Source organism: Typopeltis vanoorti, chromosome 18 (assembly GCF_054136105.1).
Source record: "Typopeltis vanoorti isolate ZY-2024b chromosome 18, IOZ_Tvanoo_1.0, whole genome shotgun sequence".
Classification (NCBI taxonomy): domain Eukaryota; kingdom Metazoa; phylum Arthropoda; class Arachnida; order Uropygi; family Thelyphonidae; genus Typopeltis; species Typopeltis vanoorti.
Genome location: NC_143566.1, coordinates 55,189,257 through 55,201,270, shown reverse-complemented (window position 1 = coordinate 55,201,270; position 12,014 = coordinate 55,189,257). Strand labels below are relative to the sequence as shown.

The following is a 12,014-nucleotide window of genomic DNA, read 5'->3' as shown; positions in this document are numbered from 1 at the left end:
TGTTTTGATTTCTTCAGCTTTTTTAGTATAGCATCTAATATACTGAAAGAAGGAAGCAATTTCTTAAGACTTTAAGAAAATTAATTTAGAAGTAATTACTAAATTCAAAGTTGAATGGTCTTTCTTGAGCAGAGAGATAGTAAGACTCATAATAGTCTCAAATATACTACTGTTAAAGATTTAAGCAAAGTCAGTCCTTTAAATGATGATCTCTATAATATTCTCAAAGGATAAAAATAAAGTAATAAACTTCAATAATTGAAAATTCATCTCTGTCTTATATTTTGCAGTTATATTAATCTGAACTACATTTGACAATTTCCAGATATTTGATTTGATAATTTTTACAATTTCACAAATCAGTGGATTTCTCTTGTGAAATAGTAAATTTGAGTTTTTCTTACCATTATTTTATTTATTTATTTTTTAAATGTGAATCCCACCCATGAAAGGCTGTGAATCTCACAAGCTTCTCCAACAACTTAACCACAACACCTGACACACTGATAGGCCTACAATTTGATGCTTGAGTTCTTGAGTTCAGTGGATTTCTCTTGTGAAATAGTAAATTTGAGTTTTTCTTACCATTATTTTATTTATTTATTTTTTAAATGTGAATCCCACCCATGAAAGGCTGTGAATCTCACAAGCTTCTCCAACAACTTAACCACAACACCTGACACACTGATAGGCTTATAATTTGATGCTTGAGTTCTATTACCTCCCTTATGAAGTGGCATAATCTTGCTCTCCTTCCATTCCTTAGGAATTTGACCCAGTGCAAGACTCATATTAAAAAAATATGTCAAGGCAGATGTACTACCTGACACATTCCTTCAGAATATGTGGTGATATATTATCAAGTCCCACAACCTTATTAACATCAAGTTTTCTCAATTCCCCATGCAACTCTTTCTCACTTACAGTCAGTCTTTCCTACTCATCATTCACTGCTCTCAAACTCTCCATGATGGCACATTCACAAGAATGAAAGACATTTATGAATTGCTCATTAAATATCTCAACTGTATCCTCTGTGGCAGTTGTTTGTATGCTATTTTCTCCAATCACTGTCATCCTACCATAATCATTCTTTTTTTTTTTTTTTTTTTGTTGCCTACATATCAAAAGAATTCCTTAGGATTAATTTTGGCTTCATTTGCTAACTGCTGCATATACCTCACTTTTGTTATCCTTACCAACCAAGTAACCTGCCTTGCCTGGTCTTTGTAATCATCATGGAATTTGGTTATTACCACTTCTCTTATGCTACCTCCATAAGTCTCGTTTTCTTGTATTCACCTGTATCACATGCTTAATATCTTTATTCATCCATTTCACATGTACCTTATTTAACCTTCTGACCCTTGGAATATATTTAGACATTGCTTCTACTAGATAGTTCTTCAATATCCCCTAAGCTGCATTGATCTCTTTTCCAGCTGACTCCTCATTCCATGCTACACCTGCAAGCCGTCTCCTGAGCTCTTCATAATCACTCCCCCCCCTTGTAGTTCCACATATACCCTTTACTCACAGAAGTCCTAATGCTGCAAGAAACAACCTGGGTAATAACTTCATGTTCACTCTCACCAACTGGAAGATTATTTGAGACCTCATTTAGAATTACATCCTCTGATGAGATGATCAAATCCAAGACCCTCAATCCTCGTGTACTCTCTGTTACATACTGTCTGAGGTAGTTATCCCTCAAAAACTCAAGAAACTCATTTCCTTTACTTCCAGTTGCTATCTCATCATCCCAGTCTATATTACCATAATTAAAATCACCCATAATGATCACCCTTTTCTTATTTGCTTGGGTAATTTGATTATATATTTCATAGTCACTATCCTCCACATTACCAGGTCTATAGCAACATCTGACCAAGTATTTCATTTTATTCACCTCAATCTCACACTATACAGTCTCAAAATCACTACTACTATCCCCCCCCACTCCCTTGCATCTGTACTTTGTATGGACATAACTCTTTTCCTATCAGTAATAGCACTGGACCTTCCTTTTTACCCTTTTTTCTTCATGAAAAACAAACATCATTCCCTTCCATCTATATTCCTGTCAGGATGTCATCCTCATCCAACCATGTCTCATTTATTCCAACAATTTTTGTGTGAATAAATTCAATCATTGCAATAATTTCATTCCCCATGGTTCTGATACTTCTTGCATCTTTATAGAAACATTACAACTCATTCCTGGAATATTATTATTATTATTATTATTATTATTATTATAATTAAACAAGACCTCATGGAGTCAAAGACTCATCTAGGAGGTCCTTTTATCTCACACACATCTCATCATACCGGGTCTTAAACACATTCAAACTCCTTATTCTATAACATGTTTTACTGATCCCATTTATTAGATGTAACTTCTCCATACCTTCCAGAACTGTTTCTTTCTTCTTCTTACCCACTCTAGAACCTTCTTCAAAACCAAATTTCTCCCTATTTTCTACACCATCAGACCATTCCATTCTCTTCTTGTCCATGAATATATTCATTTCCTTTTTGTGTATTACCTTTTTCATGCTATGTTCACCTGCCCAACAAGAGTCTTGTATAATTGTTCTCTCATTCTCTGCACTCATGCCCCACTTCTGCATTCATAACACCACTTCAATCTCACTCTCTCTCTTTCTCTCTTTCCATATTCTCCTGCTCTTTGACTTCACTTCTTTTTCATTCAAATTCATTATTTGCAATCATTACTCTTCCTTCCACCAGCAGTCACCTGACATGATTCACAAACTTTTATACTAAAGGGCTCTATAAGATTTAGAGAAAATAATTTTTTCAGAACCGTAGAGTGAGAATTAAGAGTCATCCCTGAAAGTTGTGCACAAGTGTGCAGTTTAGAAGTTTTTGTCTGAAGAGTGGTGAATGACTAATTAAAATTGCCAATGGCAGTGGTTGTGAGTGGTCTGACATTCAGAGAGTTTATGGAGAAGTATAATAGATGTTTTGATAATAATGGTTATTGTGAGTCTTCCATGATAAGCCTTCTCACTTCATGGGGAGATCCATGTTATAAAAATAAAGTAGGCAAATAGCTGAAAGGATCACTTGGATGTTTAAAGAACACACACACACACACTGACAAGTAGGGAGAATGAAGTTGTTATTCCTTTATATACAGGATGATTGTAAAGTTGCGCAACCTGGAAATAACACACATCTGTTTTGAGGTTAATTACAAGTATATGAAAAATGAACAGCTATAAATACAGGTTATAATCAGACCTTTATAACAAAAGAAGAATAGTAACCTTATTATAACATATGTTGAAAGTGGCCCCCTCCTTCGTGAATGCAAACTCATTCTCTTTTTACCAGATTTGATGCCGCCTTGTGAAGCACATGCACACTCATGTTTTCAATTGCTGTTGAAATGCTCCTTTTCATTTCATCCAGTGCGAGGATTATTCCGATAAACATCTTTCAGATACCCCCAAAGGAAAAAATCTGCTAGTGATCTTGGAGGCCAAAATTCTTTTGAGGTGAGATGATCACCAAAAAATTCTTGTAAAAAATGTACTGTACTATTCAATGTGTGGCACATGGCACTGTCTTTCTAGAACCAACAGTGCCGTTTGTTGACATCAAGGAGTGCCATGAATTGTGTGAAGATGGTTTGGTAGACAGAACTATTGTTTCAAAGAAAATAAAATGAGTCCCACTATATGATGCCATGATATTGCAAACTAAACTCCAATTTTTTGAGAATGCAAAACTTTTTTATGAAAAGCATGTGGATTTTCACATGACTGAATTCCATTGTTTTGACTATTCACATACCCACTGAGGTGAAACTGTGCCTCATCACTGAAGAAAACTGTATCAAGCATCTCTATATCATGTTCTTCAGTGAATGAGCAGAGCATAACCATCTGCAGAAGATTAATCATTTGCCTTTATCTGGATCCTTCAGTTCATGGACTGAGTGCACACAATATGAAGGAAGGTGTAATTTTCTTGCAGCTTTCTGAGCACTGCCTTAAGACATTGATGACCTCATGGCAAGTTTCCTGAGGCTTTTTCTTGGGAACTGCTGCAATGCTTTCTTTACCTCATCCATTTGATTGTCAGTCAAAATGGAGGGTCTTCTGGAGTGATTCCTATCTGCAACAGATCCAGTTTCCCAAAAACACTGCACTAATCTCATTATCGTCAACTTCTGAGGGACTGTCGTAACTGGAAATTTTTCTCGCAAAATTCCTTGGCATTACATGTGCAAGAACAAGTAGCAAAATAACTTTCCAAAGCGAAAACTCGTTGCAGCTGGGAAAAGTCATTTCATTTCCACAATGAACAAAGCTGTATTGAGAACAACCTGTACGTGTCACAGTGAATAGTTTGAAATAACATAATGGTGACATCTAGTGGTGTAAGGATTGTTTATAACAATTTGGAAACAATTAGTATAAATTCAAGATTTTGGTTGTGCAACTTTATGATCACCCTGATACTGCTTTGATACTGCCATATCTATGCATAGATTTTGGATCTTGGTATCTTGAGGATAGGATTAGGAAGTGGAAGAGAAGATCCGGAGTGTATTACCAAAATGACAGCTCTTTCTGTAAGGATAGGCCAAAGTTTGCTAGCAGCAAAATTTAGCTAATAGGTGGGAAAAAGAGATTTCATAGAAACATGTAAATTATTAAATAAAGGGGTTTTATAGAGTAGATCCTAAAGTTTTTTTATTTCATAATGAGAGGGAAAGGATAAGAACATAAAGTTATCTGTGGAAGATGTGCAGAGGTGTGAATATCAGGCGGGACAATCGATTTCTTGTTTGGAAATTAGGAATGAGTTGAATGGGGATTTAATTGAGGTGCTCATGATTGCTTTGTCATTGAATGAATTTAAAGCAAGGTATGATTGGTATAATGTGAAAAATATTTAGTCTGGGCTTCCCATGATGAGATTTCAGAATACATAGAAATGCTGATGTAAATAATAATAATAACAGCCTTATTAAGAATTTATGATTTCAAGTTATTTAGCTTAAAAACCATTAAGAGTGGGGATTAAGTGAGTGCTATTTTTTTTTATACTTATTGTCATTTTAAATGAATAATCAATATTTTCATTATTGAATTCGGAAAATCATATATGAATTATATATTATTAATTTTTTTAGGATCCATCTCCGGATGATGGTGGTGTGTATAGATGTAATATTAAAAATGATGGTGGTGATATCAATGCAAACTTGAATTTAAATATTGAAGGTAAATGCTTTATTTTGATTAAAATTTTATATTTAAACTCACTAGTTTTGTTTTTTTCATTAAAACAAATAGAAATTTTTTCAAAGTTTGCACCTCATCTTTTTTTTTTGGTGTTGTTGTTGTTTTTTTGTTGTTGTTAACCTGAGTATAATTTACATGACTTTTGATCACTGTTATAGGCACAGGAGATCTTTTTTTATAGTGTGGAAGGTGTGAGTGACTGTGGAAGTTTAGGAGATGGTTTTATTTGGGAGAGTGAATTTAGATTAAGAGTGACTGACCTGCAGAGGGAGATAGATGAGTTGAAAGAGGAGGTGGAATGTCTAGTGAATGAGAGCAGAAGTATGAAAGATAAGATTAGGAGAATGGAAGAGATGAATGCAAGGCGAATCAGAGTAGGAGAGAGAGAGAATTTAAGGAGTATGAGTGAGAGGTATGGGGGTGCTAGAAGAGGAGAGATTGGAAACAGTAGAAGAGAGGGAATGAGAGAGAGGTATGGGAATGCTAGCAGACGAGAGGATGGAAACAGTAGGAGAGATGGAATGAGAGAGAGATATGGAAGTGCTAGAAGAGGAGAGAATGGAAACGGTAGGAGAGATGGAATGAGAGAGAGGTATGGGAATGCTAGAAGACGAGCGGATGGAAACAGTAGTAGGAGAGACAGAATGAGAGAGAGATATGGAAGTGCTAGAAGTGGAGAAAATGGAAACAGTAGGAGAGAGGGAATGAGAGAGATGTATGGGAGTGCTAGAAGAGGAGAGAATGGAAACAGTAGAAGAGAGAGGTATGGGAATGAAAGAAGAGGAGAGAATGGAAACAATAGGAGCGATGGAATGGTAAGAGGTATAATGTATGGTGACTCAATGATCCGTGGTGTTCAGGATAGGATGCGTGAGGAGTGTTTGCCAGGAGGAACAATAGAAAGGGTGGCTATGGCAATTAAGAGAAGTGAAAGGGTGGATGAGATGATTGTGATGGTAGGAACGAATGACTTGAGTGGTAATGTAAGTCGGGCAGCGAGAGATATGAGATTTTTGCTTGAGACTGTACGGAAGAAGACAGAGAGAGGAAAAATAGTGTGCGTATTGCCTAGGTATGATAATGATGAGCTGAGCAGAAGAGCGGTGATATTGAATGGCATAATAGCGAGAATGTGTGACAAGAGAGGACTGGTATATGTGGATGCTTGGAGTGCGTTTGAGGAAAGAGAGGAGTTGTTTGCGAGAGACCGTTTACATTTGAATGAGGAAGGACGTAGGCATCTGGAGAGATTGCTGTTCTGAACGAGTCAGTGTGTCCCAGGGAGGATGATAGCAGGGGTGGCCTCTTGTGGGAATGGATACTTGGGAGAAGGGGGACAATGTCAGGTAAGACTGAGCCCAGTGGAGACTAGAAGGGATAATGCTGGGTATAGAAACAATGGCATTTATATGCTGTATACTAATGCCAGGAGTATCCGGAATAAGGGAGAGGAATTGGTGGCGCAGATAGCATCAGCCTGGCCAAAAATTATTGCGATCACTGAGACGTGGTTGACAGAAGGGGATATAAAAACAGCAATAGAAGTCGCTGGGTATAGCATTTTTCGCCAGGATAGGAGGGGAAAGCGTGGTGGTGGGGTGCTGCTTATGATAAGTAATGACCTATGTCCTCTAAGAGTGGAGAATTTGGAAGGTAGTGAGACAAATGATTTTGAGAGCGTATGGTGTGAGGTAGAGGTAGGCAGGACAGGATATTTAGTGGGGTGTTGCTACAGACCCAGGAGCACAGAGGATGGGGACCAGGAGATGTTTAGACAGCTAAGTTTGGCAAGTGCAAGAAGAATGATTGTTATGGGAGATTGTAACTTCAGTAGTATAAATTGGAGAGAGGAAGATGCATGTAACAATAGGGGAATGGAATTTCTAGAATTCTTGAGGGACAAATGTCTTAGGCAACATGTAACAGAGGGAACAAGAGGTTCAAAAATTTTGGATTTGGTTATAGCATCAGAAGAGTTGATAATAACTGAGTTGACGTCTCTCCCACCAATTGGAGAGAGTGACCATATGGTTTTGACTTGGAAAATGAATAGACATGCAGGAGTATCAAAGAGACGGGAACTTATGTGGAATTATAAGGCAGGTGATTATAATAGTCTTAGACGTCAACTTCGGGAAGTTTCATGGAGGGAGGAATTGGAAGGCAGGGATATCACCAGTGCGTGGGAAATTGTGAAAGAATATTTGTTATCAGCAATGGTAAGTTGTATACCACGAGTGAAGAAGAGGGCGCAATTTGGAGTAAAGTGGATGACAAACAATATTAAACAGGAATTGCATGCGAAAAAGAGGCTATGGAAGAGATATAAGGAGACAGGTGAAGAGATGCATGAGGAATATAAGACACAGGCCAGAAGAGTGACTCGTGTGGTAAGGAAAGCGAAACTGGAATATGAGAGGAGATTGGCCCTAAGATCCAAAGAAAATCCTAGGGAATTTTTTAGCTATGTGGCCAGTAGGAGGAGAAATGACTGTGGAAGAATGATATTGTGGGATAAAAATGGGAATAGAGTGACTGATGCAGAGGACATAGTGGAATTGTTCAATGAACACTTTATTGGAGTATTTCATCCTAGAGGAGTCAGTTTTAATGCTAGAGGGATAGGACTGGTACGAGGTCTGGAGGTACAGGAGGAGAGTGTGTTTCAGATACTGAGTACTCTGGATGTCAGTAAAGCTGTGGGACTGGATGGTATTTCACCACGAGTTTTGAGAGAATGTGCTAGGGCAATTGACAGTACCTTTAACGTGGCTTTTCAATGAAAGTCTGGCTTTGGCAAAGGTGCCCAGGGAATGGAAGGAAGGTAAGATAGTGCCATTGCATAAGGGTGGTAACAGACTGGAAGTGTCTAATTATAGGCCAGTCTGTGTGTCATCAGTAGTTGTTAAGATCTTGGAGAAAGTAGTGAGGGACCGTGTACAGCATTGGGCAGATGAGGGTAATGTTATCTGTGAGAATCAACATGGATTTGTGAAAGGACGCTCTTGTTTTAGCAATATGCTAGCCTTTTATAATAAAGTTACAAGAGCATTAGATGAGGGAAAGGCATATACTGCAATTTTCTTAGACTTGGCGAAGGCATTTGACAGGGTGCCACATGATAAGCTGATATTTAAGTTGCAGCACATGGGTCTGGATGTCAGATTGGTCAACTGGATTCAGGATTGGCTGTCTGATAGGTATCAGAGAGTTGTGTATGGTGGAGCAGTTTCCAGGAGGCAGAGGGTTACAAGTGGGGTCCCACAGGGCTCAGTACTAGGACCTATATTGTTTAACCTTTATATCAATGACATAGCCAGTGGATTGCAGGGGGATATTCAGTTTTTTTGCAGATGATGCGAAGCTTGGAAGGATTATTAGTAATAGTGCAGATGTGGTAGCCCTGCAAGAGGATTTAAATAAGCTAGATAGATGGGCAAATGAATGGGGGTGTCAGTTTAATGCAGCAAAATGTAAGGTCTTGAGGTTTGGGAAACATCGATGGGATGCTGCATACTCTATGGGAGGAGTTATACTGGAGGAAGTAGGGGAGACAAGAGATCTGGGGTTGATGATTGATAGAAACCTGAAGTTTAGGGGACATATTGCAAAGGTGGTGAAGGTAACACAGAGGATTGCTGCTATTATGAGAAGGACACTGACCTGCAGAGATAAGAGGGTTATCATTCCGTTGTATAAGTCTCTGATCAGACCACACTTGGACTATTGTTCTCAGATTTGGTCCCCAGGATTTGAAGGGGATAAATTAACTGTGGAAAGGATACAAAGACGGATAACAAAGATGGTTTCAGGACTGTACAAGGATAGTTATGAGGATCGGCTGAGAGAATGTGGACTGCAGAGTTTGGTGGATAGAAGAAGGAGAGGTGATATGATTGAGACTTTTAAACTGTTGAGAGGTGGTTACAGGGTTGACACTGGGGAGTTCTTTCGCTTGGTTGATCAGCGGGAAGGAGTGATGACAAGAGGCCATCCCTGGAAGTTACGAAAGGAAACTGTGAGCAAGAGGGTAAGGAGTGGTTTCTTTGTGTGGAGGGTGGTTGAGCCGTGGAATGCATTGCCTGATGGAGTGGTGGGAGCGAGAACGGTCAGTGGGTTTAAGGAGTGGTATGATAAACTTTGTGTTTCTCAGGGGGGGGACCTCCCCACGATGAGTCTTGACAGACTTTATGTTTTAGAAAGGACCTCCCTCGATGAGTCTTTTGACTCCTTGGATGCCTGAATAATAATAATAATAATAATAATAATAATAATTATTTTATTATTAAACAAGACCTCATGGAGTCAAAGACTCATCTAGGAGGTCCTTTTATCTCACACACATCTCATCATACCGTGTCTTAAACACATTCAAACTCCTTGCAGACACTACACTCTTATGCAAGGCATTCCAATCACTCACAACTCTGCACGAAAAAAACCTGCCTCTCACTCCCCTACTCACACCTTCTTTATACAATTTCCAGGGATGACCTCTGGTTTTCCCCTGATCTCCCACTATTCTCTGTAGAACTTCTCCACCATTGATCCTATAATAACCCCTTACCAACTTGTAGGTCTCTATCATATCTCCCGTCTTCCTTCTCTCCACTAGACTCTGCAAATTACATCTTTTCAATCTTTCCTCATACTCGACATTCCAGAGGTCAGAAACTCCCTTAGTCATTCGCCTTTGGCCCCTTTCCAACATCTCTTCATCCTTCTGAAAACCAGGTGACCAAATCTGGGCACAATAGTCCATGTGTGGCCTAATCAAAGCCTTATACAATGGAACAAGAATCTCCCTACTTCTAAACGTCAGTGTCCTCCGCATCAATCCCAGAAGTCTTTGTGTTGTTTTCACAATTTTGGCGATGTGTCCCCCAAATTTTAGATCCTTATCCACTATCACCCCCAGATCTCTTATTTCCTCTACTTCCAACAATATATTCTCACCAAGCATAAATTCTGCATCTCATCTTTGTTTTCCAAATTTTAAAACCTTACATTTTGCAACATTGAACTCACATCCCCATTTCCGTGCCCAAACACTCAATTTATTCAAGTCTTCTTGGAAGGCCACAACATCTTCACTACTCTTTATAGTTCGTCCCAACTTTGCATCATCTGCAAACAACTGAATATCTCTTTCAAATCTTCGCCAATATCATTAATATACAAGATAAATAGTAATGGCCCTAAAACAGACCCCTGAGGCATTCCACTAGTGACTTTCCTTTTCCTGGATATTGAACCCACATACACAACTTGTTGATACCTACCAGACAGCCAGTTTCCAATCCAATGCACTGATCTAATATTCAACCCCATCTGCTCTAGTTTGACTGTCAACTTATCATGAGGTACTTTATCAAAAGCTTTTGCGAAATCCAAGTATATTACTGTGTATCCCTCTCTTCTGTCCAAGGAAGCAGTCACTTTATTGTAATAAGTAAGTAAGTAGATTACTAAAACATGACCTCCCTTTAGCAAATCCATGCTGTCCATCAAAGATTATACCATTGTTGTCAACCCAACTCTGGATCCTAGTTCTCACAAGCTTCTCCAACAACTTAACCACAACACCTGACACACAGATAGGCCTATAGTTTGATGCTTGAGTTCGATCACCTCCTTTATGAAGTGGCACAATCTTGCCCTCCTTCCACTCTTTAGGAACTTGACCAAGTGCAAGACTCGTATTAAAAAAATATGTCAAGGCAGGTGTCAATTCTCTGGCACATTCCTTCAGAATACTCGGTGATATATTATCAAGTCCCACAACCTTATTTACATCTAGTTTACTCAACTCACCAAACACCTCTTGCTCACTTACAGTCAGTCTCTCCTCCCCATCATCAATTGCTCTTAATCTCTCCATGAAGTCACATTCACAAGATTGAAAGATCTTTATGAACTGTTCATTAAGTATCTCCACCACACATTCTGCAACAGCTATCTTTATGCCATTTCCTCCAATCAATGTCATCCTTCCATAATCATTCTTTCTTTTGCTGGCTACATATCGAAAGAACTCCCTAGGATTCTTTTTGGCTTCATTAGCTAACTGCTGTTCATACCTCTCTTTAGCCACTCTCACCAACCAAGTCACCCTCCTTGCCTGGTCTTTGTAGACCTCATGAAATTGGTTACTTCCACTTCTCTTATGCTGCCTCCACAATGCCCTTTTTCTCTGTATTGCATGCATAATCTTTTCATTCATCCATCTCACACCTACCTTATTTAACCTTCTCACCAATGGTATACATTTAGACATTGCATCTACTAAATAGTTTTTGAAAATCCCCCAAGCTGCATTGATCTCTTTTCCAGCTAACTCCTCATTCCATGCTACACCTTCAAGCTGTCTCTTGAGCTCTTCATAATCACCCCTCCCCCTTGTAGTTCCACATGTACCCTTTTTTCACAGAGGTCCTTGCACTGCTGGCAACCACCCAAGTAATCACCTCATGGTCACTTTCACCAATTGGTGGATGATTTGACAGGTTGGGCAGAATAATTTGATACATGGGGTTGGGTGGATGGGTGGGTGAAAAGAATGTAGATCATCCAAGATGGGACTAAGCTGCTCAATATCAGAGAAGAAAGTAACGCTTCAATTATTATTATTACATGGAGAACTCCATGATGGGGTTGCCACCTTTTGGTAAGTCCAAAGAGGGACACACTTATCGAATATGAAAGTCTTCTTCTCCTCTAAATGTATAA

The 12,014-nt window shown here is 38.9% G+C and overlaps 1 protein-coding gene across 1 annotated transcript in view; it reads left to right on the top strand.

Moving 5' to 3' along the window:
• The window catches only part of LOC150096673 (twitchin-like), a 2,440,784-nt gene that overhangs the window by 38,868 nt on the left and 2,389,902 nt on the right, over positions 1-12,014 (top strand). Inside the window, exon 5 of the mRNA XM_090408679.1 lies at positions 5,174-5,264. Within this exon, the coding sequence (XP_090264805.1) occupies positions 5,174-5,264 (91 nt within the window). The remainder of the gene's footprint in view (positions 1-5,173; positions 5,265-12,014) is intronic.